We start from the raw sequence: 26,307 nt of genomic DNA, 5'->3' as shown, positions 1-26,307 counted from the left end.
TCATCCAACTCAATAGCCTGCTCCCTCTTTCTCCCCATATCCCTTGAACCCTTTTGCCCCAAGAGCTATATCTAACTCCTTCTTGAAAGCATGCAATACTGTGGCCTCTACTATTTTCTGTGGTAGCAAATTCCACAGGCTCACCACTCTCTGGGTGAAGAAATTACTCTTCATCTCAGTCCTAAGTGGTCTACCCCATATGCTCAGAGTGTGACTCCTGGTTCTGGACTCACCCATCATCGGGAACATCTTTCCTGCATCTACCCTGTCTAGTCCTGTTAGAATTTAATAGCTTTCTATGAGATCCCCCCTCATTCTTCTGAACTCCAGCGAATATAATCCTAACTGACTCAATCTCTCATTTGTCAGTCCCGCCATCCCAGGAATCAGTCTGGTAAACCTTCACTGCACTCCCTCTATAGCAAGAACATCCTTCCTCAGATAAGGAGACCAAAACTGCACACAATATCCCAGGTGTGGTCTCACCAAGGCCCTGTATAATTGCAGCAAGACATCCCCATGCTCCAGCACTTGAATCCTCTCGCTATGAAGGTCAACATACCATTCGCCTTATTTGCCGCCTGCTGCAATTGCATGCTCACCTTCAGCGACTGGTGCACGAGGTAACCCAGGTCTCGTTGCACATTACCCTGTCTCAATTTATAGCCATTCCGATAATAATCTGCCTTCCTGTTTTTGCTACCAAATGGATAACCTCACATTTATCCACATTATACTGCATCTGCCATGCATCTGCCCACTCATTCAGCTTGTCCAAATCACACTGAAGCGTCTCTACATCCTCCTCACAGCTTACCCTACCACCCAGCTTTGAGTCATCTGCAAATTTGGAGAAATTACAATTAGTTCCCTCATCTAAATGATTAATATATATTGCCAATAGCTGGGGTCCCAGCACCGATCCCTACGTCACTGCCTGCCATTCGGAAAAAGCCCCGTTTATTGCAACTCTTTGTTCCTGTCTGACAACCGGTTTTCATTCCATCTCAAAACACTACCCTCAATCCTATGCGCTTTAATTTTACACGCTAATCTCTTATGCGGGACTTTGTCGAAAGCCTTCTGAACATCCAAATAAACCACGTCCACTGGCTCCCCCTCATCAACTCTACTAGTTACATCCTCGAAAGATTCCAGTAGATTTGTCAAATGATTTCCCTTTCGTAAATCCATGCTGACTCTGTCCAATTCTGCCACTGTTTTCCAAGTGCTCAGCTATTAAATCTTTTATAATGGGCTCTAGAATTTTCCCCACTACCGACGTCAGGCTGACTGGTCTATAATTCCCTGTTTTCTCTCTCCCTCTCTTTTTAAATAGTGGGGTTACATTAGCTACCCTCCAATCTGTAGGAACTGTTCCAGTGTCTATAGAATCTCGGAAGATGACCACCAATGCATCCATTATTTCTAGGGCCACTTCCGTAAGTACTCTGGGATATAGATTATCAGGCCCTGGGAATTTATTGGCCTTCAATCCCATGAATTTCCCCAACACCATTTCCCTACTAACAATGATGTCTTTCAGTTCCTCCTGCTCACTAAACCCTGTGTTCCCCAACAGTTCTCGTAGTTATTTGTGTCCTCCTTTGTGAAGACACAACCAAAGTATGTAGTTAATTGGTCAGCCATTTCTTTGTTCCTCATTATAAATTCCCCTGTTTTTGACTGTAATGGACACACATTTGTCTTCACCAATTTTTTTTCTCTTCACATACATATAGGTACTTTTACAGTCAGTTTTTATGTTCCCTGCAAGCTTAATCTCGTACTCTATTTTCCTCTTCTTAATCAATCTCTTGGTCCTCCTTTTCTGAATTCTAAACTGCTCCCAATCCTCAGGTCTGAAGTTTTTTTTCTGGCCAATTTGTATGCCTTTTCCTTGGATCTAATACTATCTCTAATTTCCCTTGTAACCTATGGTTTGGCCACCTTTTCTGTTTTACTTCTGCGCCAGACAGGAATAAACAATTGTTGCAGTTCACCCACGCGCTCTTTGAATGTTTGCCATTACTTATCCACCGTCACCCCTTTAAGTAACTTTTTCCCAATCCATTATAGCTCATACCATCGTAGTTTCCTTCATTAAGATTCAGGACCCTAGTCTCAGAATCAACTACGTCACTCTCCATCTTGATGAAGAATTCTATCATATTAAAGTCTGAGGTGTTATTAGAACTGGGAAATAGCAGCGAATTGACAGGTTTTAAGCTACGGCGTTTGGGGTATGTGGGGGCAAGGAGAGAACAAAATGGAAGTTGCGGTGTGATTAAATGACAAAAGGGATGATGGTGCAAGACAACAGCACAGTATCTCCATGTCACTAGGGGGGCAGGGGGGACATGGGATGGTCCGTGACTCAGGAATGAAGTTTGTGGTCGGGTTGAGGATAATGGCTGTGATCTTACTGGAAGCTATGAAAGCAACATCCCTGGTTTACTGATGCCTCCCTGGAGGCATTTCTCCAGGCTGCTCGGATGGAGGTCTTGTTCCTTCAGGGCGGAGGAGGAGAGAGGCCCAGTCAATCCAAGCAAGCCTGGGTGGAGATTGCCGAGGAGGTGAGCAGGTGTGGGGAACATGGTTGCAGTGACACAAAAGGATCAATACCCTGATGTATTCTTGCAAGGTGAGTGCAGCAAACAATGTTAAACGTACAGCCTTATATTTGACTAAGGGTGCCCAGGTAGCAGCATTGACGGTCAGAGACATGTCAGCCTCTCTGTGGAAGGCAGTGGCCAGTGTGAGTTGACTCCTGCACTGCCGAGCCTGAGTGGCCACATGCAGAAGGCATCTCTGTGGTGACATAATTGACAGCCAGGCTGACATCAGCATAGACTAATGTGTATCTCTGATGGGGGAATAACCATAGAAATTTATGTGCTTATAGAAGAGAGCACATGATGTCAGGGAAGGAGCCACTAAGAGTGCTGGCGTCCAGCCATCCTTACACCAATGGAAGATGAAGTGCTGCAGCTGGGAGGCCTGAAGGCAGGGCGGATGTTTGTCGGAGCTGAGAGATCGAGTGGCTTAATGAACGGGCACAGGAGAGCCTCTGGGATCCACAAAACAAAATGCTTCTCTATCCATCACTGGTCACAGATTGTAGTCTGAAGGACGTGTTGGAATAAAAACAGGATAACTAGGAGCAGGAGTAGGCCATTCAGTCCCTGAAGCCTGCTCCGTCATTCGATAAGATGATGGCTGATCTGATTCTGGCTGATCGGATTCTGGCCTCAACTCCACTTTCCTGCCGGTCTGCCGTAACCCTCGATTCTCTTGTCAATCAAAAATCTACCTTAACTCAGCCTTGAATATACTCAATGACCCAGCCTCTACTAGTCTCTTGGGAAAAGAATTCCACAGACTAACTAAATTTCTTCTCATCTCAGTCTTAAATGGGAGACCCCTATTTTTAAAAACAGTGTTCCTTAGTTCTACTCCCACAAGAGAAAAGATCCTCTCAGCATTTACCCTGTCAAGTCCCCTCAGGATCTTATATCTTCAATAAGATCACCTCTCAGCCTCCTGAACTCCAACGGGTATAGGCCCAATCTGCTCAACGTTTCATCATAAAATAAACCCCTTCATCCCAGCAATCAGTCGAGTGAACCTTCTCTGAACTGGTTCTAATGCAATTGTACCCTCTCTTAAGTAAATAGACCAAAACTGGATAGTTTACTCCAGATGCTGTCTAAGGCCCTGTTTAGCTGCAGCAAAACTTCACTACTTTTCAATGCATTTCCCTTGCAATAAAAACATATGAAATAGGAGCACAAACCAGCCATTCAGCCCTTCAAGCCCACTCCGCCATTCACTGAGATCATGGTTGATCTTCCACTTCAACAACATTTCCTTGTATTAATCCCAAATCCCTTGATACTTTCAATGTGTAGAAATCTATAAATCTCAGTCTTGAACATACTAAATGACTGAGCCTCCACAGCCCTCTGGGGCAGTGAATTCCAAAGATTCACCACCCTCTGAGTGAAGAGATTCCTCCACATCTCAGTCCTAAATGGCCTACCCCTTATTCTGAGACTGTGTCCCCTGGTTCTAGGCACCCCCAGCCTGCAGCAACCTCCTACCTGCATCTACACTGTCAATCCCTATAAGAATTTTGTATGCCTGAATGAGATCACCTCTCATTCTTCTAAACTCCAGAGAATAGAAGCCCAGTCTATTTAATTTTTCCTCAGCATGCATTGCTCCAGGAATTATTTTAGTGGAATCTTCATTGCACTTAGTCTAAGACAAGTATACCTTTCCTTAGGTAAGACAAAAACTGCATAGAATACTACTGTTGCAGTCTCACCAAGGCAGTAAGACATCTCGGCTGGGGACTTCAGTTTGAAAAGGACGCGGAGAGCAGCGGGGACTTCAGTTTGAAAAGGACGCGGAGAGCAGCGGGGACTTCAGTTTGAAAAGGACGCGGAGAGCAGCGGGGACTTCAGTTTGGGTACCTTGCTGGGAGTCAGAGTGGAGTGGAGCAGGCCTGCAGGAGACAGTCGGGAGCTGAGGAGCACGCTGCATCACTGTTTCAGCTGCTGGGAAACTGCAGTCCAGGAAAAAGAAAAAAGCACCTATGACATCACAGGAAACTAGTAAGTTGATTTGCTGATAAGTGCTCAGTCTAAAGGACACGGTGAGAGAAACCAGCTTAGGTCAGGCGAGTTAAGGTAGGTCTATAAATAAAAAGAACTAAAAACTTTAAAATAATAAACCAAAATTTGAAAACTTTAAAATTAAAATCAAACAATAAGACGAAAAAGTAATAAAAATAAAGTAATCTAAACAAACATCTAAAAGACAGACCTTGTAGTTAAGACACATATAACCTTTAGTTGTCAGTGGTACTAGCATTCAATAAACACAGTAAATTGTAGCATACATAGGAAGAAAGCAATTAAAGTAAATTAGCTAAATAACATAAGTTAGGATGGCAGGACAGGTGTTTTGTTGCAGCTGAGAGATGTGGGAGCTTTTGGATGCCAAGGCAATCCATGACAAACACATCTGCAGAAAATGTAAGCAGCTTGAGGAATTCCAGATCAGGATTATAGATCTGGAAGCCTAAATACAGACACTATGCAATATAAGGGAGGGGGAGAAATACCTGGATACTTCGTTCCAGAAGACAGTCACACTCTTACAATAGGTTCATCTGTTTTGGTCAGTGGTGAAGGACAGGAGGATGTAACTGTCAGTGAGGCAGGTAATGGGACCGAACAGACGGTAGGGGAGGAGCCTCAGGCTTTGCAATTGACAAACAGGTTTGAGGTGCTCACAACCTGTGTGGATGAAAGCGAAGTCTGCAAGGTGGATGAGCTGGCTGGCCATGGCACTGTGGTACAGGATGCCATTCAAGCGGTGGGGGGAGGCAAAAAGGAATGTAGTGGTAGTAAGGGACAGTATAGGGAGGGAGACTGACACTATTCTCTGCAGCAAATAGCGAGAGTCCAGGCGGCTATGTTGCCTTCCTGGTGCCAGGGTTCGGGGCATCTGCTCAGGGCTGGAGAGGAACTTGCAGTGGGAGGGGGAGGATCCATTTGTCATGGTCCATATAGGTATCAATGACATAGGTAGAGCTAGAAAGAGGTTCTGCAAATTCAGTATGATAAGCTAGGTACCAAATTAAGAAGCAGAACCTCAAAAGGTAATAATCTCTGGATTATTACCTGAGCCATGTGCAAATTGGCTTGGGCAAATAAGATTAGGGTGACAAATGTGTGGCTCAACGACTCGTGTAAGAGAAGTGGGTTTCGGTTTGTGGGGCACTGGCATCAGTACTGGGGAAAGTGGGGGCCATACCGTTGGGGCAGTTTACACCTGAACCATGCTGGGACAAGTGTCCTCACAAATGGCGTAACTAGGGAAGTAGAAAGGGTTTTAAACTGAACAAGAAGGGGAAGGGATCAAACTTGAGTAGAGGTAGCAATTTAAGGTGTAGAGTTAAGACAGGAGAGCAAAGTAGTAATGTGAGAAATGAGGGTCAGAGAATGGCAGGAAGGGACAGAGAAAAAACCTAAGAATACATCAACAATCAAGACAAGATGTTACAAAGGTAACAGAGACAAAACTGAAGGCTCTCTATTTCAATGCACATAGTATTCATAACAAATTAAATGAATTGATGGCCCACATTGAAGTTAATAAACATGATCTGATAGCAATTACAGAGATGTGGCAAACATTGGGGCCTTAAAATTGAAGGGTACATGACATTCAAGAAGAATCGAAAGCTAGGTGGAGGGGTAGCAATGTTAATCAAATAGGGCAATGGTGCAATAGTTAGAGATGACCTTGGATCAAACTTAAAGAAAAAGCATACAACTCCGCAAAGATGAGTGGCAAGACAGATGATTGGACAGAATATAAAGAATGGCAGAGGATGACTAAAAGATTAATCAGGAGAAAGAAATTAAGAGTATGAGAGGAAGCTAGCTAAAAATGTAAAAATGGATAGCAAGAGTTTCTACAGGTACTCAAAAAGGTAAAGTATGAGTAAAGTGAATGTTGGTCCTCTAGGGCATAACAGTGGGGAGTTCATAGTAGATAATAAGGAAATGGCAGAAGAAATGTACAAATATTTTGCTTCTGTGTTCACTATAGAGAATACAAAAAACACTCCAGTTATAGCTGCAAATTAGGAGATGAACGAGAGAAAGGAACTTGGTGAAATTGAAACCACTAGGGAAGCGGTACTGAGCAAGTTGACAGAGCTGCAGGCTGGCAAGTCTCCAGGTCCCAATGGACTACATCCTAAGGTCCTAAACGAGGTGGCTAATGAAATAGTTGATGTGCTGGTGTTAATTTTCCAAAATTCACTAGATTCTGGAATCATCAGATTGGAAAGTAGCAAATATAACCCCTCTATTCAAGAAAGGAGGGAGGCAGAAAACAGGAAACCATAGGCCAGTTAGTTTGGTGCGTGGGAGTTATTAGCATCAATCGTTAAGGAGGTTATAGCTGGGCACTTAGAAGAGCTCAAGGCAACTAGGAAGAGTCAGTATGGTTTTGTGAAAGGAAAACCATGTTTAACCAATTTATTGGAGTTTTTTGAAGGAGTAACATTGGCAGTGGATAAAGGGGAGCCTGTAGACATACTGTGCTTGGATTTCCAGAAGGCATTTGATAAAGTGCCACATCAAAGGTTATTACGGAAAATAAAAGCGCATGGTGTAATGGGTAACACATTAGCATGTATAGAAGATTGTCTGGCTGGCAGAAAGCAGAGATTATGCATAAATGGGTCTTTTTTGATTGGCAGGTTGTAACGAGTGGCGTCCCACAGTGGTCTGTAGTGGGGCTTCAACTTTTTACAATTTACATCAATGACTTAGATGAGGGGAGTGAAGACATGGTAGCTAAATTTGCAGATGACACAAAGATAGGTAGGAAAGTATGTTGTGAAGAGGACATGAGGAGGTTGCAGATGGATATAGATACGTTGAGTGAGTGGGCAAAAATCTGGCAAATGGAGTTTAATGTGGGAAAATCGAAATTGTCCACTTTGGCAGAAAGAACAAAAAAGCACGGTATCACTTTAATGAAGAATGGCTGCATAATTCTGAGGTGCAGTGGGATCTAGGTGTTCTTGTACATAAGTCACAAAACGTTAGTATGCAGGCACAGCAAGTAATTAAGGCAGCTAATGGAATGCTATCCGTTATTACGAGAGGGATTGAACTTAAAAGTATGTTATGCTTCAGCTATATAGGGCATGAGTGAGACCGCACCTCGAATACTGTCTGCAGTTTTGGTCTCTTTAGTTAAGGAAGGATATAAATGCATTGGAGGCGGTTCAAAGGAGGTTTACTAGACTGATACCTGGAATGAGTGGGTTGTCTTATGAGGAAAGGGTGGGCAGACTAGGCTTGTTTTCACTGGAGTTTAGAAGAGTGAGGGGTGATTTGATTGAAGTATACAAGATCCTGAATGGCTTTGGCAATGTAGATGTTGAAAGGATGTTTCCTTTTGTAGGTGGGTCTAGAACTGGGGGGCATGGTTTTAAAATTAGGGGTCACCCTTTTAGTTCAGAGATGAGAAATTTTTTCTCAGAATTGTGCGACTTTGGAATTCTCTGCCTCGGAAGGCAGTAAAGGTGGGGTCATTGAATATTTTTAAGGCAGAGGTAGATAGATTCTTGTTAGGCAAGAGAATCAGGGGTTTTCAGGGTTAGATAGGAATGTGGAAATCGAAACACAAGAAGATCAGCCATGATCTTATTGAATGGCAGAGCAGGCTTGAGGGGTTGAATGGTCTACTTCTGTTCCTATTTCTTATGTGGTTAGAAGCTCATTTCAAGGTCAAAATAACAGTTAAATCAGTTTTGGCGGTGTTGATTGATGTGTTGTTTCAGACAATAGGACATCCCTTTTCTTCTTTGAATGATATCTGCCATGATACTTTTCACCTCTGCTTGAACAGGCTGCGAAGTCCTTTGTTTAATATTTCATCTGAAAGATGGAATTCTGTGATGGCCTTTGGCCTGGAAGCAGTACAGTAAAGAAGATTTGGAATTTGTAATTGTTTTTAAGAATGTTTGGAAAGGACTTTTAAGATTCTGCATCAAGTGTAAAGGGATTAATTATAATTTTCTTGAAATACTGATCATAGTGGCCAGACGACCCTTGATCTGGTAGTAGTAACAACAGGAAGGGGGATAAGAAGTTCTGTGACCAAACACAGAGAAGACAGACAAAGAATCTACTGCTGTAAAGAACAAAGGAAAATTGCAGCAGAGGGGAGAACACAGAAGACACATTTACAAGGAGCTGTGTGCGTCTAACACAATTAAACAGAACAAAAAAGTTGAAGACAGGTTTAGAGCAGGGATTGTTTATTGGACGATCTTACTGCTACCGCTTCAGTTTTGCCACAACAGACCAGAACAATTAATGGGGTTTATTAAAGCGTTCAGATAAAGGAGTCTTTGGGTAATCTATGCGACCAAGACTGTTGGGAATCTAGCTAAGGGGGATCTGCAGAGCCATGCTGTTCAGGTAACAACCGTCTCTCGGGACCTCAGATGGAATACTGTTGCCGGCGAATGCCAGTGAACGCAACTCGAGGGCTGAATCGATCAAGTGGGAAAGTGAGAGATCCTACATAACAGAGGCCAAGTTCGAGAACTTTGAAATTGCACATGGTGCCACAGGTCTGAAGGGAGTGATGTGGATGCTTGTGTAAGATGTATCTTTGTTGTGTGAATATTTGAAATGAAATTTACCTTTTTATTTGAAGTATCATTTACCTGTAATTCATGTTTAACTTGGTTGGTTCTGATTCGCATTAAAGTAAAAGACACAAAAGGTAAAATCTTGCTGGTAATTTCTTCATTTGGAGGTTAAATGGTAAATTTGATTTTGGCTTACAGTCCCCCCACAGGAATTGTGACACTTCCAACAATGCACATCTCCTCAGCACTGCATTTAAACATAGCTGAGGTTACGTACTCAAGTGCTCAGCATGACTTTGTTGACTTGAATCATTAAGTAAATGCAACAAAAAAACTAAGGCTGGGATTTTCCGTTCCTGCTTGGGGCGGGCATCATGGCGGGCGCGAGAGTGAAATCTTATGAGAAGGCCCAGAACAGGATTTCCAACAATGTAAAATGTGGAAGCGATTGTGCTCTTCAGCCAATGCAGCCGTGTTTCCTGCTGCTGTCACGAATTTAATCAGCATAAATCCGCATCCAATTATGACACCTGCTCTGCTGGAATCATCCCTGTACGCTGGATTAAGAGCCCATATTGTGCAATTAGAACAATGTGTTTCACAACAGGAATTAAACAACGTTTAACGTCTCACAGCCTGCACTGTGTTGGACTTGGTGGGGATGGGTCTCTTGGGCAAGTCTCCACAGTGACCATGCCAGGATGGAGGCGGGGGTGGCTTTTACTGTGCTGCAGGGCTGTGCTCCATTGTGGAAGAGGCCAGACATGACTGAGGGAAGGCGAGGTGCTGCAGGGCAAGGGCTCCATTGAGGGAAAACGAGCGAGGATAAAACACATGACTGGGGGGATGGGGGTGTGTGTTGTGGTGGTGGTGGTGGGGATAGTGCGGGGACGCACTAAAGGGCCAACCAACTGAAATGTTATTTCCAAAATTGGGACAGAGCCACAGCAGCAGTTCAACTGACATGAGAGTCAGGGGAGTGAAGCAATTATATCCATTCATGCAACACTGATCCCTCAAAGTAGCAATGATTGTTCCCCTAGTTTTCAACCCTCATGCACACCCTTCAAATTCACCAGAGTATTATGGAACTACAGAACTATTGGACTATGGAGTTTATTGGAGAAGCTTTGGGGCCACCTTGGAAATGTGGCCATGCACCACTCTCAGAGGCAAAGCCTCCCGACGTGCAAAATTAAACTCGTGTAGACCATGAACATTCACCCTGATGGTCAGTCCAAATAGCACAGTCTTGGACTGCAGGTAAAGATGATCCCAGCACCTGAGCTGAAAGCAGAACACTTAGCCACCTGGCTGAATCTGTCAGCAGTCAGTCTTGTCGGGTTGTGGGGGCGACGGTGGGAGGGAACAGTTGTGGTGAAGATTATATGCACACTGGGCATAATTTCAGGGGCCAGTACCCTCTGGCATACCTAAACAGGCCTTGAGGCCACAGTCACAGATGAGTGCTTGACCGAAAGTGGACCTTTGGAGACAAATGCTGACTCTTGCTCTCTCATTGATCCTGCAAGTGAGGAGATCATCAGGAAGATGGAGCTGGTGTTATTGCTGCCTGCGTTACTGCTTATAGGCAGGAGAGAAGAATGCAATAGAGGCACTTGGTTCGCCAAAGGAAGGAACAGAACCTGCAAGACCAAGGGGCAGCAGGTCCTCCTCCGGACGCAGAGGATGATCCCCAGACAGCTGTCATTTGTAGGTGCCTCACTAGACCCAGGGTATATAGGTGTCACATGTGCTATCTGCAGATGAGCAAGAACCAGTGTCGCCGACACCTCTGCATGTCAGGGGATTTGGGGACTCACATTTGCCATATTCTGCAGGATTTTGGAGGATTTCCATTGCCAGTGGCAGCGAAAGTAACCAGTGCACTCAAATTCTATGGCAGTGGCTCATTCCAGGGCTCCAATGAGGACCTCTGTGGGATCTCCCAAGCATCCACCCAGAAATACATCCAGGAGTTTACAAACGCCATTTTAGCAAAGGCCCACGATTTTGTCAATGTCGACAGAGGTCAGGTGAGCCAGGACACAAGTGCACTGGGCTTTGCTGAGATTTCTGCTTTCCCACAGGTGCAGGGTGCCACTGGCTGCACTCATGTGCCTATAAAAGCTCCCTTGCAACAAGCAGTCCAGTACGTCAACCGCAAAGGCTACCACCTACTCAATGTGCAGCTGGTGTGCGACTATAACAAACATATCATGCAGGTTCGTAACAGATACCCAGGAAGCATCCATGACTCATACACCCCGAGTAGGTCTCAGATCCCTGACATCTTCCAGGGACCACACAAGATGCAAGGTTGGCTCCTTGGGGACAAGGGTTACGCAAAGGATGTAGCTGATGGCACCCATGCGACAGCCTCAGGCAGCTGCCGAGAGAGGTGTAACAAGGTTCATGCTACAATCCGGGCACTGGTGGAACACACCATAGGGATACTGAAAATGTGGTTCCAATGTCTAGACAGGTCTGGCAGGGCACTCCAGTACACTCTCCACAGGATGTCATGCATCATCGTGGCTTGGTGCATGCTACACTACCTGGCTCTGCAAAGGAGGAAAGGAGTTGACAGATGATGAAATGGAGGAGTTGCACATCTCTGATGAGGAGGACCTCGAAGGGGATGATGGTAATGCGGACCTGGAATCTGAGGCTGCATGGGGAAAAGGCTCTTGCATGGGGCCAGACGAGGCAGGCGTGTTCGAGAAGCCCTGATTGCCAGCAGATTCCAGGAGGAGTATGACAAGATGCACCAAGGATCCTCCTGGACAAGTCTTCTCCATCATGGGCTAGCATGAACACGAGCATTGCTACTCCTTAAATTTCACCCATGAACTTCCAGATGACACTGCTTCGTTGCACAGCATGCTCATATTGTCCTGATGCTTCGAAGGATGAGAACACCCTGAGGGCATGTGTTCGTCCTGAGATGAGGTGCTACCTGGAGGAGGATGTTCTGGCATCAGACATCAGAAACTGCTGCCTCCTCACACTTACATCCAATATCCCAGTAACAACAGCACCCTTCAAGATGCAGGGGCACTTGGACAATCCTGAATGAGCTAGTGGTTTCATGCCTTCAATCTGGCAAGGGTTCTCAAGGAGATCCATCAGAAGCAAGGTCGCCATGCACAGTGCGTTACATCGATGGTGAGACAGAAACATAACACTTGGAACAAGTCAGCCGCTGGGATTCCGTTGCTGTGACAGTACTTACTGATGACTCAGTCGTCTTTTGGACACTCCCCGAAATGATACTGACAGTCGGCAGTTTACGTGAGGGTCCCTGAGCTGCTTTGATCCTAATGCTGTAATGGAGGCAGAGCAACTGAGCATGACAAGACACCTGTTCGGCTGAGGGCAGTGCACATGAGCTCTGATTATAGGCTCATATCATCAAAAGCCTTGAGAGACAACAGGCAGATGGAGTTGTATGGTACATGAGCCATCTGCTTGCGTGATCACATCTGCCCCTAAAGACCACAAATTCACCTTTCAAAAATGCTGACAAGATAGGGGCACACTTCTGCCTCAATCATGCAGAGTCAAGAATGCACATGATGGCACCCTGTGACCCAAGGGAACAAGGTTCGTTCAACAACCACACTTTACGTAAAGGTGCAGGCATTATTGATGTGGGCAATGACATTGAAACAGGGCACTTGCTGCGGTCACATGGTAACACACTGCACAGAGGAGAGGCCCAGGATAGGGACAATTGCCATAAGTGTGTGTAGGAACCAAGGTATCACACATGATTGACAGCAACACAGCTCATTATAAGAAAGAGGCATAGACCAGAGGAGACATGAAATTATTGCAAGTGTATTTACACTTGTGCATATTATATACAAGTGGTTCACACCCATGCCAATGTCATGCAACTACTTCTTTTTCACTTTCCTTACCCTGCAACCAAGTCTTGGTGTGCTCCCGATGTCCACATCAGAGGTGGAGGTAAGCTGCTGACTGCTACGCTCTGTTGTCTGTGATGACCTTGGTGGGCATCCTCTGGAGGGCCTGGCCCGCTTTGAACGTTCTGCTGTCGGGCAGGTGCAACCCCTTTGGCCTGTGGAGCTGGAGCTGATGGGGTCACAGAAGAAAGGATTTCGATTGGGCGGACACTGCCGGAGGCACCTGGGTGGATGGCCCCGTGGTGCCAAGCTGCTGGTCTCCTGCCTATGGGCGCCTGAGGACCCCTGGCTGACTCTTTGAAGGGGCAGCTTGAGTGAGATTGAGCTGCCTCGCTCAATCTTGTGTTGACAGTGATGGATGCCACCAATGGATACAGCGATGGGGTGCAGCTCCTGCAGCAGTGCAGAACTGATGTCCTGAACCAAGGTCTCCATGGTAGCTGCTATCCTACCAGTGTTGACCTTGGCACATTGGCATGCTGGCGCTATCACCTCAGACTGAAAACGGACAGTCTCCTCCACCTGACGTTGCAATCTGAGGAGCGCAGCTCCTGATGCCCCTTCCTGATGTTCCCGTGCTTGTCTTTGCAGTTCCAGCAATTGATTTAGGACCGAATCCAGAGGCTTGTTATCTGACTTGGGCTCAGCAAATTCCTGGCTTCCAGCAGTCCTCAGAGTGCTGGCGACCTCGGATGTCCCTGCCTTCATCTGCTGTGGACCAGATGGTGCACTGTGCTCACCAGATTGTGACCGCGAGGCTACTGTAGAACTAGGTTCCACCGAAGTGTGTGTCTCTGCGCTGGTGGAGGGTGTGGGTGAGTGCTGTCACGGGTCTTCTAAAATGTTGTCCTCAGAATCCACTTCTGAGGTGTTGCCAGGATTGGAGTTGAAGACCTTTTTTTTTATTCATTCATGAGACGTGGGCTTTGCTGGCTGGGCCAGCATTTATTGCCCATCCCTAGTTGGCCTTGAGAAGGTGGTGGTGAGCTGCCTTCTTCAACTGCTGCAGTCCATGTGGTGTTGGGGAGGTAGTTCCAGGATTTTGTCCCAGCAACAGTGAAGGAACGGTGATATATTTCCAAGTCAGGGTGGCAAATGACTTGGAGGGGAACTTCCAGGTGGTGGTGTTCCCATCTATCTGCTGCCTTTGTCCTTCTAGATGGCCTGGCTCATATATGTCCTCAGGAGCTTTCCAGAGGTACCTGCGAAAGAAAGGGGAGATAATTAGTGTGTGACAGGTGACTCTGAAACAGGAGAAAGCACTCACAGTAAGTATGGCTCTCTGAAGGATGTTGTAGTGCAGGATCCTCACTTGGATATGCGCCACTGACCTCACTGTCAACACAGGCGTGGTCTACATTCTCTCCCTCCAGCTGTATGGGCAGGTGATAAGGATGCCTGGCATGGGTGGGTGGCGAGTAGAGCTGTGGACAGGATTAGGACGCAAATTCCAGAGGAAATGCAGCCAGATGAAGATGTGAGGGTGTGTGAAAGTGAGTGGTGATGTCCCTTGAGGTGGAATGGAGATCATCATTCATCCTCTGCCTGCACTGGGTGGCTGACCTCTTCTGCAGAGCGTTTGCACTGACCACCGCCTCCCAAGCCGGTTTGGTCACCTTGATGGAACTCTTGCTGGCAGAGCAGGGGTAGAGAACATCGCGGTGGGCCTTGACTGTGTCCAACAGATGCTCCAGTGAGGAGTCAATGAATTTGGGCGCAGCATGTCTTTTGCCTTTGGAAATCATTTCCATTGTGGAGCTGCCCTAAGCTGCAGAGAATGCAAATGCTGTGCAGGGATGCTTTTTAATTATGGCGCCTGGAGTTAAAGAGTGGTCATGGCGGGGCGGGCGAATCGGATGCCGCCTGCCAGCAATATGGCACGAGCCCCGTGCATGAATATGTATTTGTGTTTGAAGTGCATGATATGGTATGAAAACCTGCCATTGCAGCCAGCTGTTTTTTTTTTACGCCCGCTACTGGGAAAATCCTGGCCTAATTCTTCACCACGGTTGTTAATGCACATACCTTCCCAGTTCTTATTTTAAATCTTCCATTCTTAGCTTGTTTGCTAACCTCTTGGAACATTGTTTTTGTTATATTAGTCAGCTTGGTATCAGCAGCAAATATGACAAAATTTACTCTTCTCCAAAATATTCATATATTCTCGTGAAAAATTAACAGAAGAGAGGCAGAGCAGAGTTCTGTTATTTACTGCTCCTTTCCCATTTGTCATTATCTTCTGTTCAACACTGTTAAATCACTTAACAGTCTAGCTAGTTAACTTGAAATTAATTCAGTCTCATTCTTATTTTAAAAGATGCGCATGAAGAATGTTATTAAATTGCTTTCTAAAAATTCTAAAGCAACACCATAATATTTCAGTTACTCTTCCAAAACATATACTCGACCCTCCCCGATTATTCCTTACAGCTTCCGTATTGCGTAGATGAACATTGACAGCATTCCACAAAATGCTTTCAAGAAAAAACAAGTTTTAAATAAAATGCAGCACCTGTATCAATGGAATGAAGTCCTCTTGCTCTAAGTAACTACATCCAGGCTTTGCCAGAAGATATAGGAATTTAGATGCATCATCATGGCAGTTTTGCAAGATCCTACAGTTTTTAAGAAGAAAGATATTTATTTCCAATGTTTGCAGGCTATCACATTTCACACTGCAGCATAATTAAGTAAATCAGTTGACTTCCCAATCTCAAAATTGGAAATTATATGTTTCTCTAACAAGTTTACTCCATTCTTGGCTGGGAAACTGGACGCTAACCCTCATCACAAGCATAAATGACAAAAGTGAAGTTATTGTTCACAGTAGACAGCATGCAGGAGGAAAATAGGAAAATAAGCATTTCCCTCTGTTACAAGTTATGTAAAAAAGGTCTAGACTATCCTTATCTTTCCTACTCTTCATATTTCCATTTACCACAACACCATTATTTGATTAGTAGGTCTGAAAAAGTGCGTGGGACAAGAAAAGTCACTTAGGCCAATCAAGCCCACTATATGATGTGTAATTTAAATTATCATAGTGAGTTTCCCCTGCCTAAGTTCATTCATAGGTATAGCTTTCAAAAGAGAAATATAAGGGTGGAATAAAGTTTCTTACTTTTTCCTTAGATAATCAAGCAAAAATGTCAGAATATCAATCTATGATTACAATCAGTGTCCTTGAAACTTGACCAGTTGTGTTCCACAGATGGTATTTGAAGTTTAGGATAAAACAGAAACCACTCTTATTTAACGTATACCAGCTATGTCTATTTATGAATCTTTCAATCTTTGGTTCCTGCCTTAGTTTGGAGGATTAAAACTATAATGTGATGTGGCACTATGACGTAAAAACCACAAAGGTCCTAAATTTTATACATGGTCACTCACTTTCAACTGAAGCAATGGGAGGCTCCTAAAAAATGATCTGGTTAGGGAGTCAAAAAAAAAAGACACAAACCCATCATTTGTCACATTTCCCATTCATAATTACATTCGAAGGGCAGGTACGAAAAGTGTACAAGTGCACAAAGTTCGGCTAGGATGCAAATAACCCTATGGTTGAAGACACCTGCTATGTAGAGTGACATGAGAACAGCCATTTGGGAGGGGTAATGCAGAACTGCTGGTATTAGAGGAACCCTGACATGGATTCATCTTTCTGAGAGAAGCGGAAAGAATTGTACTGTCATTTGGGGAACATCCCACCTCACCACAGGAGCTTGCCATGCACCATCACTTCTCAACTGATAGCCCAAATATTATATTTTAGAAACTGTAGCAGTAAAAGGTCCTACTCTGAAAGGTGGTTACTTAGCAAGATACAAGTGATGTGGTAGAATCTGATTTCAATTATAATTATAAAACTTACTGCTTTAAATAGTTTTCAAAAGGGGAAAAAATAAATCACATATCAAAGAGCATGCTTACAAGCATTCTGATTAGGGCATGTTCATTTCATACATAGACATACAAGATATATGAGGAGTAGACCATGAGGCCTGTAGAGTCTGCCCCGCCATTTAATCCGACCATGGCTGATCTTGGGCTTTGAATTCAATCCCCTGTCTGCTCCCCGTATCACTTGATTTCCAGAGAGACCAAAAATCTGCCCATCCCAGCCTTAAATATAGTCAACAATGGATTATCCGCAACCATCTGGGGTAGGGAATTCCAAAGATTCACAACCCTTTGAGTGAAGAAATATCTCCTTATCTCAGTCCTAAATGATCATCCCCTTATCTCCAGATTGGAAAAAACTTTCAAAAAGCTGAAAACAGCCCTAGCAAAAAACATGTAAAGGCTGCCAGTCTCGAGGCCAACTGAAATTTTATGCAGTGTTCATCTAAATAATTGTCCCCAATTATGTTATATCTTTCCTCAAATTATTCACACTTGTGAAAGCATAACAACATTGCTGAGGTATTTCACAACTACATAAATTGAGAAATTATCAAATAATTATAAAATCTGTGAGATATTTGACTTTATACCAGCTTCGAAGTATTGTTAATAATGAAAGTCTTTACAAGACAATTATATATTAATTTAAGGTAAAACAGAATGTCCTGGAATGGGGGAATGAAAATTCTATTGAACTCTGCTCAGAGACAAGCCCATGTGATTTGGTTGTCATGGGGACAGAGGGCCCAGGGTCATGATCCATAGAAACTCAAGTGTCAGTTTTCAAAACTTGACACAAAAAAAGAGGGACAGCTGGTCTTTCTGGACACAGACTCTCAGACTCAGAGACACCTGGGGAGGAAGACTGGAAACAGCTGTTGCTGTGCCAAGCAGTGGGAAGGGCTGTTTTTGTGTTAACCACCAAGTAGAATGCTGGTGAGAATGGATTCCCCTTTTGAAGAGATGAAGCTTGTAGAGATTTAAAGACCAAGGAATCACCAGGAGTGCCTTGCAGCGGGAAGACTATTCAATGATTCTCAAGAGATTAAATGAAGGGACTTTTAAAAAGACACTGGAAGACTCATTATGGTGTGGCAGGGGAAGGGCTCCTATTGGAAAGTTTGGGACATATGTACAAGGCTACAAATCTGCTGAGTGCAATGTAATGTATTAAGGTGGCATGGGGCTTTTGGTTGTGTTAGTTAGTTAGCGGGAAGGTACCTTTTCATATTTTAGTGTATTAGTTGCCTGCTAAGTGATGTTTAGTGTATATTGATTTTTGTTTGTTTGTTACAGTAAAAGCCTTAAAGCATGAAATCTTGTGCAATTATTTCCATTGGCAAATTTATCTCCCTTTTTAAAAGTTATCAGTCTCTACGGGATTGTAACAGTAAGAGTGAGTTTCAACTCAGAAACCTCATGACTGAAAGTTAAAAAATGTCCTCTGAATTTTTCCTCATCACTAGAGAAAAAGTACTCAGGAAACTAATGGGGCTAAAGGCCGATAAGTCACCTGGACCTGATGGTTGCATCCTAGGATATTAAAGGAAGTAGCTACACAAATAGTGGATGCAATGGTAGTAATCTTCCAAGAATCCGTAGATTCTGGAAAAGTCACAGAGGATTGGAAAACTGCCAATGTAACACCCTTTTTCAAAAAGGGAGGGAGACAACAAACAGATAGCTATAGGCCAGTTAAATTAACATTTGTTATTCAGAAAATGTTGAGTCTATTATAAAGGATGTAATAGCAGAGTGTTTAGTAATGCATAATATAATCAAGCAGAGTCAGCATGGCCTCATGAAAGGGAAATCATGCCTGACAAATTTATTAGAATTCTTTGAGGTAACAAGCAGGATGGATAAAGGGGAACTGGTAGATGTAATATATGTAATATATATATATTGGATTTCCAAGAGGCGTTCGATATGGTACTGCATATAAGGTTACTTAATAAGAGCCCATGGTGTGGAGGTAGTATATTAGCATGGATAGAAGATTGGCTAACTATTAGAAGACAGAGAGTTCGGATAAGGGGGGCATTTTCAGGATGGCAACCTGTAACTGGGAGTGCCACAGAGATCAGTGCCGGGGCTACGGTTATTTACAATATATATTAATGACTTGGATGAGAGAAGTGAATGTTCTATCGTCAAGGAGGTGGGAAGGCAAGTGGTGAGGATGACATACAGAGTCTAAACGGGGATATAGACAGGTTAAGTGAGTGGGCAAAAACGTGGTAGATGGAATATAATGTAGGAAAACGTGAGGCTATGCACTTTGGCAGGAAGAATTGAAGAGCTGAATATTATTTAAATGGAGCAAGACTGCAGAAGGCTACAGCACAGAGGGATTTGGGGATCCTCGTGAATGAATCACAAAAAGCTAGCAACAAGTTCAACAGGTAATAGGGAAGGCAAATGGAATGTTAGTCTTTATTTCAAAAGGAATGAAGTATAAAAATAGGAAGTCTTGCTAAAACTACGCAAGGCACTAGTTTGACTACACCTAGAATACTGTGAGCAGTTTGATCATCTAAGGAAAGATATACTGGCATTGGTGGTAGTCCAGAGAAGGTTCACTAGGTTGATCCTGGGTATGGAGGGATTTTCTTATGAGGAGAGGTTGAGTAGGTTAAGCCTGTACTCATTGGAGTTTAGAAAAATGAGAGGCGACCTTATTGAAACATATAAGATTCTTAGGGGGCTTGACAGCGTAGATGCTGAGAGGTTGTTTCCCCTTGTGGGAGAGTCTAGGAGCAGAGGGCATAATCTGAGAGTAAGAGATTATCCATTTAAGACAGAGGTGAGGAGGAATTTCTTCTTCCAGAGGGTAGTGAATCTGAGGAATTATTTACCGCAGAGGGCTGCAGAGGCTGGGTCAAGTATATTCAAGGCTGAGAGACAATCAGTAAGGGAATCAACGGTTACGAGGAAAAGGCAGGAAAGTGGAGTTGAGGATTATCAGGTTGGCCATGATCTCACTGAATGCTGCAGCAGACTCAATGAGCCAAATAGTCTACTACCTACATCTTATGGTTCAATATCGTTTAACTTCAAAATATACAACCTTCCACAGAAGCACAGAAAATTAACACTGGTGGTTTTACAATTTTTGATGCTTATCTGACCTCAGTCTTGAAACTATAGCTTCAAATAGCTAGTTCAGTATCTGCATTTCACAGGGTGTAGCATGTTGTAGATTCTATTTTCGGCTGCACTAAAAACACAAACTGCTGAAAATTAATTTTAAAAATCTATTTTATTTTTGCTCCAAAGTTCCTTTTATCAATTAATTACTAATTTAAATGTTAAAAAATGTCAGCACTAATAAGTTATTTTTCCCCACCCTCCTCTAATTAATTCAAATCTAAATACAAGTTTGTTCAATAAGTGCTACAAGTATTACAAGTTGCTATTCAGAATGGAACAACATGCAAGGGAATAAAACACTTACTTTCTCCACATTGCGATGAACTTGTGAACAGAGACATATCCTGTTCTTTCTCCACCAGCAGCACAAAACAACAGGGCTTTCCAATACAGAGGGCAGTCACAAACCTTTCAAACAAGACAAATAAAATGCCATTCACTAAACCAAGAACTTGAATTTACAGTACAGAAACAATGCTACAGAAAGGTTGGTTCCAAATGAAGCAACTAGTAATGCAGCAAAGATAAAATAAAAACTAGGATTACCCAGCAGGCCAAACAGGACCTGTGGAAAAACAAAATTTGGCATTTTAGATTTTGGACACTTCCTTGCAAGTATTACAGATAAACAACATTCAAAAACGAGCAGAACAAGAAAAGGGCAAGGGAAGGAACTCAAAAGAAAAGACTGTTACATACTTGGGTGGATGATAGGAGATGTTTATATGATGGATGTGATATTAGCATGGCATCATAAGGAGACATATGTGTTCAAATCCCACCACAGCAGCTGGCAGTTCAAACTCAGTTAATTAAATAATTCTGGAATATAAAGCTCGTATCAGTAATGCTGACCATTAAACCACTGGATTGTCATTGAGCCATCTGGCTCACAAATCTCCTTTAGGGAAGGAAATCTGTTGCCCTTACCAGGCCTGGCCAAGCAACTCCAGACCTACAGCAACGTGGTTGACTCTTAACTGCCTTTTGATATGGCCTAGAAAACCACTCCAAGTTTTGTTTAAGGTAGCTCACCACCACTTTATGAAGGGCAATTAGGGATTGACAATAAATACTGGCCTTGCCAGTGATGTGCACATCCCATGAATGAATTTTTAAAAATGTACAGCTAAGAAACAGGTCACCTGGCCTATGCCAGTGTTTACATTCTACACAAGTCTCCTCTCACTGCATCAAGCTGCCCCTTGTTTGCATAATGCTTCAAACATGCCATTCTCTTGTGTAAAAAAAATTCTCCTGTATTTGACCTGTGTATTGGCTATCTTATATCCTTGTTCCAGGGTGGTAACAGTTTTTCCATACCCAATCTTATGAACATCTTCATAATTTTAAATATCTCTTATCAGGTTTCCTCGATGTCTTTCCCAGAGAAAAGAGCCCCTGAGCAGAATTTTCTGCCTTCCGGGCGAGCCGGCCCGTCTCAATCTCCGGCGGGTGGGGAGCCAATCCCCGCCGGAGAAGCGGGCCCCGCTGCCATTTTATATGGGCCGGCCTTATGCAACATTCGGCGGGAAGCACTATACACTTCCTGTGCGGGTGGGGGAGGGGGTTGATTCCCCAAAAGCGAGTGCGCTCTTTCGCACACGTGCACGAAAGAGCGCACATCTCCCTGAGGCTAAGTGCTGCCTCAAGGAGATTGCTGACAGTTCTAAAAACATTAAAAATAGAAAAAAAATCCTTAACCTGTACCCCTCATGTGACAATGGCACCTGAAATGGGACATGTTCATAATTTACACTAAAACTTTAGTAAACTTTTAAAATCCCTGCATGAAACCTCATGCCGCCGGTGGGTGAGGTTTCACGTTTTCTCTATTCCCTGCCGGGGCTCCTGGACTGCTTGTCAACCTTAAGGTTGGATGGGCAGGTCCTTAATTTGTTTTAATGATCCTGTCAATGGCCTCAAATGGCCATTGACAGGTCGGCAGGCCTGCAGCTGATTTCGCTGTGCCCCCGCCTTCCTGAAAATTTAAATAAGGTGGGGATGACGTTGGGGGGTTCTCCTCAACGTCATCACGCGTCGGCGAGCAGGTCCCGCTCCCCGCTCGCCGACGGCAAAATTTAGCCCCCTGAGTAATCAATCCTCCTTGAGAGGTACAATGGTTCAATCATGGTTGCATCTTTTCCACTGCTCCTCTAGTGCTTCAATATTCTACTTGTAGTGTGGAGACCAGAACTGCACACATTATTCCAAATGCTGTCTAATTAGAGTTCAATAGAGTTCTAGGAATGAAATCCAGTACTTCATTTGCACTTTTTTATAGCTTAACTTGTGTTGCTTCTTTTAAAGATTTGTAGTGTAGAGCCAAATATCTTTGCTTCCTGTTGCTTGCGCATTTCAATTCTGGGCGGGATTTTGTGGTCCCAACCACGTTGGGAATTATCTAGGGCGGGACGGAAAATGACGGATCAGCCAAAAGTCTTTGGGCGGGAACTTCTGGTCCTGTGATGGGCGGGACTGAAAAATCCTGGCCTCACTGTCCATTCCCACCCTGACTTCTCTGTCCTTGGCCTTCTACATTGTTCCAGTGAAGCTCAACATAAAGCTTGAGGAATAGCACCTCATTTATCAACTAAGCACTTTACAGCCCTCTATCCATAACATTAACAACTTCAGACTTTACCTACAACTCTCATTTTCTCTCTTAACAGAGTGAGTTGAATGTTATCACAAAACTATAATAAGTTTCATAATATTTTTGTGGTTTATTGTAAAGTAGATTTATGGGTGTGAGTGCAGATGGTTCTGGCTGTGTGATTTAAGTAAATTAGAGTCAGATAGGCTGCAAGCTTGAAATTGTCAAAAGAAGTTGGGGTAAAAGGCATTTGAAATGCTAAAGAGTAAACATGGATGAGATCTTAGCAAAGGAAGTTTGCATTTTAAGATAAGTGAAGGAGTTGTTTGGGTTTCAAAGGGATAGTGGGATGTTTATAACTAACAAGATAAATAGGGAAAGGTTATGATGTTTATTTTTCCCAAAAGGTACTGAAGATATTGGCAACATGAAAGATTTTTATATTATGAGAAAGGTACATTTCCAAAACATATAGAACCATGAAATTTACAGATTAAAGAGAGAAACATATATAAAGAAGGAAGAAAGGTGATGTTGGGGGGCCATATAAGAACTAAAAGGAGTGTGTAAACCACCTCAGGGAAGCCTCCAGGCAGGTTTGCAAAAGTCTGCTGTGTCCAGTAACTTAAGTTGGAGAAAAGCCTTTGGAATTCCACTGTCGAGTGGGTGCTGTGGTATATGTACTGGCTTGTTATTTAAATTTGAAACCTATTTTGGACTGTTGCCTTAAAGGGGGTGTGTAGTTAGGAGCCAGTTTATTTAGGAATTTTGGGGTCTGTTATAGCATTAAGTTACTATAATCTTATGTATGTGCTTGAATTCTTTGGCTAATAAATGTTTTAATTTAGTTTTAAAATCTCTAAAGGTGTTAGTGGACTCATTTCTTTGAATTCAGTGCCCAAATCTTCTAGTAATAAATGCAAATTGCAAAACCCTTACAATAGCGAGGCCAGGTTTCGCTTGTGGATTTGGTCTGCCTGGCACACATCACCTGCCATGTCATAACAATGTACTGGCATTTCTGGAGATGAAGGAAAAATGTGTTGCTATTTTGGTGCTGGGGAGGGGAGTTCTCCATTAGAACACGACTGGTTGGGTGATATGCACCCTTGGTATTGACCTGCTTTTTTTCTTCCACGAGTCTTGCAGGCCACTGAAGCCTACACCAGTGCACCAGCTTTCATTACTTTCCATTCTAGATATTTCTGCTTAAATTCTGTTTAACTACTCATACACATTGTGACTGGTAAACATCTGATCTCTCTTATTGTGCCTCCTTTAATCTTCTGCTGATATTACTTCTGCCATTTGACTATCTCATCATCTCCACCAAGGACCTTACAAGTCACTCTACTTCTTTTCCTCAGCTGTTTTTTCCCCTTTCACCTTTTCCACATTTTGTCCCTTCTTAAAATGTAAATCTGCAAAATCTATTATCTACAAATTCATCAAATCCTGAGGAATGGTCCAAGAATGGCCCCCTTACAGATGCTGCCTGACTTGCTGAGTATTTCTAGGCCTGAGCATTTCCAGCATCTGCACTACTTTGTTTTTAAATATATTTATACAGCAAAAAACAACTTGCTTCAGGTTTATATAATATTGAATTGAGTTGTATGATTACAATTACAAAGGGAACAATAGGTATCAAGTCCCCAGGTCCTGATGGACTTCATTGCAGAGTCTTGAAAGAAGTGGCCAGTGAGATAGTTGAAGCGTTGGTTTTAATTTTCCAAAATTACTTAGGTTCGGGGAAGGTTCCATCAGATTGGAAAATAGCAAATATAACTCCTTTATTCAAAAAAGGAGACAGAAAGCAGGAAACTACAGGACAGTTAGCCTAACATCCGTCTTAGGGAAAATGTTAGAAGCTATTATTAAAGATGTTATAGCAGGGCACTTAGAAAAAATCAAGGCAGTCAGGCAGCGTCAACTTGGTTCTGTGAGAGGCAAATCATGTTTAAACCAAAATATTGGAGTTCTTTGAAGGAGTTATACCTGCTGTGGATAAAGGGGAACTGGGTTATGTACTGTATTTAGATTTTCAGAAGGCATTTGATAAGATGCCACATCAAAGGTTATTGTGGAAAACAAAGCTCACGGTGTTTGGGGTAACATATTGGCGTGGATAGAAGATTGGCTAGTTAACAGGAAACAGAGCCGGCATAAATGGGTCTTTTTCTGGTTGACAGGACGTGATGAGTAGCGTGCCACAGGAATCAGTGCTGGGGCCTCAATATTTTACAGTTTATATAAATGACTTGGATGATGGGACCAAAGGAATGGTTGCTACTTTGTGCTGATGATACAAAGATAAGTAGGAAAGTAAGTTGTGAAGAGGACATAAGGAGACTACAAAGGCACTTAGGTAGGTTAAATGAGTGGGCAAAGATCAAGCAAATGGAGTATAATGTGGACAAATGTGAAATCGTCCATTTTGACAGGAAGAATAAAAAAGAAGCAAATTATTAAATAGTGAGAGATTGCAGAGCTCTGAGATTCAGAGGGATCTGGGTGTCCTACTGCACGTATCACAAAAGACTGGTATGCAGGTACAGCAAGTAATTAGGAAAGCTAATAGTGTGTTATTGTTTATTACAAGGGGAATTGAATATAAAAGTAGGGAGGAGGTTATGCTTCAGTTGTACAGGGCACTGGTGAGACCACATCTAGAGTGCTGTGTACAGTATTGGTCTCCTTATTTAAGGAAATATGTCAATGCATTAGCAGTTCAGAGAAGATTTACTAGGCTAACACCAGAAATTGGCAGGTTGTCTTATGAGGAAAGGTTGGGCAGGTTAGTCTTGTATCCACTGGAGTATAGAAGAGTAAGAGGTGACTTGATTGAAACCTTTAAGATCATGAAAGGTCATGACAGGATGGATGTGGAGAGGATGTTTCCTCTTGCAAGAGATTCTAGAGCTAAGGGTCACTGTTTAAAAATGAGTCGCTGATTTAATACAGCGATGAAGAGAAATTTTTTCTCTGAGGGTAGTGAGTCTTTGAAACTCTGTTCCTCAAAAGGTAGTGGAAGCAGAGTCTGAATATTTTTAAGGCAGAGCTAGATAGATTCTCGATTAACAAGGTTATCAAAGGTAGACTGCAGCAGGAACGTGAGGTTGAGATTACAATCCGATCAACCATGATCTTATTGAATGGCGGAGCAGGTTCGAAGGGCTGAGTGGCCTACTCCTGCTCCTAATTCATATGTTCGTATGTAATTATCTTTCAGCTGCCTCTTGTTACTTAAGAGCTAGATGTTTGTAAGAAAACCAGCAGCTAACATTTAGTACAAAATCTCCTTTTCAATAAGATGAGGAACGAAGAGTAAGCTGAAGACAGCACTCGCCATTCTTGGTGAAATAATACATTAAATGTCTTCTCTCAAGCTGCAGTTAATCTACATTTCAGCACTGGTAACTAAGTGTCAGAAAGATATCAGTATGTGTACAGATATTTGCCATTAAAATATCAGGGGGTGTTACTTGGCAAATCAGTGGAACATACATAATGAATACCTCCCA

The 26,307-nt window shown here is 43.1% G+C and overlaps 1 protein-coding gene across 3 annotated transcripts in view; it reads right to left on the bottom strand.

Moving 5' to 3' along the window:
• The window catches only part of ppp2r3b (protein phosphatase 2, regulatory subunit B'', beta), a 153,973-nt gene that overhangs the window by 62,075 nt on the left and 65,591 nt on the right, over positions 1-26,307 (bottom strand). For 2 of the 3 annotated variants that reach the window (XM_041199878.1, XM_041199881.1), the window contains 2 exons: positions 20,492-20,595; positions 15,641-15,743 (listed from right to left, as the gene is read on the bottom strand). In XM_041199878.1, coding sequence (XP_041055812.1) covers positions 15,641-15,743; positions 20,492-20,595 — 207 coding nt within the window. Of the gene's footprint in view, positions 1-13,122; positions 14,112-15,640; positions 15,744-20,491; positions 20,596-26,307 lie in introns of those variants that run through there. The other variant, XM_041199879.1, reaches the window with a different exon arrangement.

Source organism: Carcharodon carcharias, chromosome 11 (assembly GCF_017639515.1).
Source record: "Carcharodon carcharias isolate sCarCar2 chromosome 11, sCarCar2.pri, whole genome shotgun sequence".
Taxonomy (NCBI): Eukaryota; Metazoa; Chordata; class Chondrichthyes; order Lamniformes; family Lamnidae; genus Carcharodon; species Carcharodon carcharias.
Note: the sequence above shows the minus strand (reverse complement) of the source record. Positions and strands in the feature narration are given on the sequence as shown.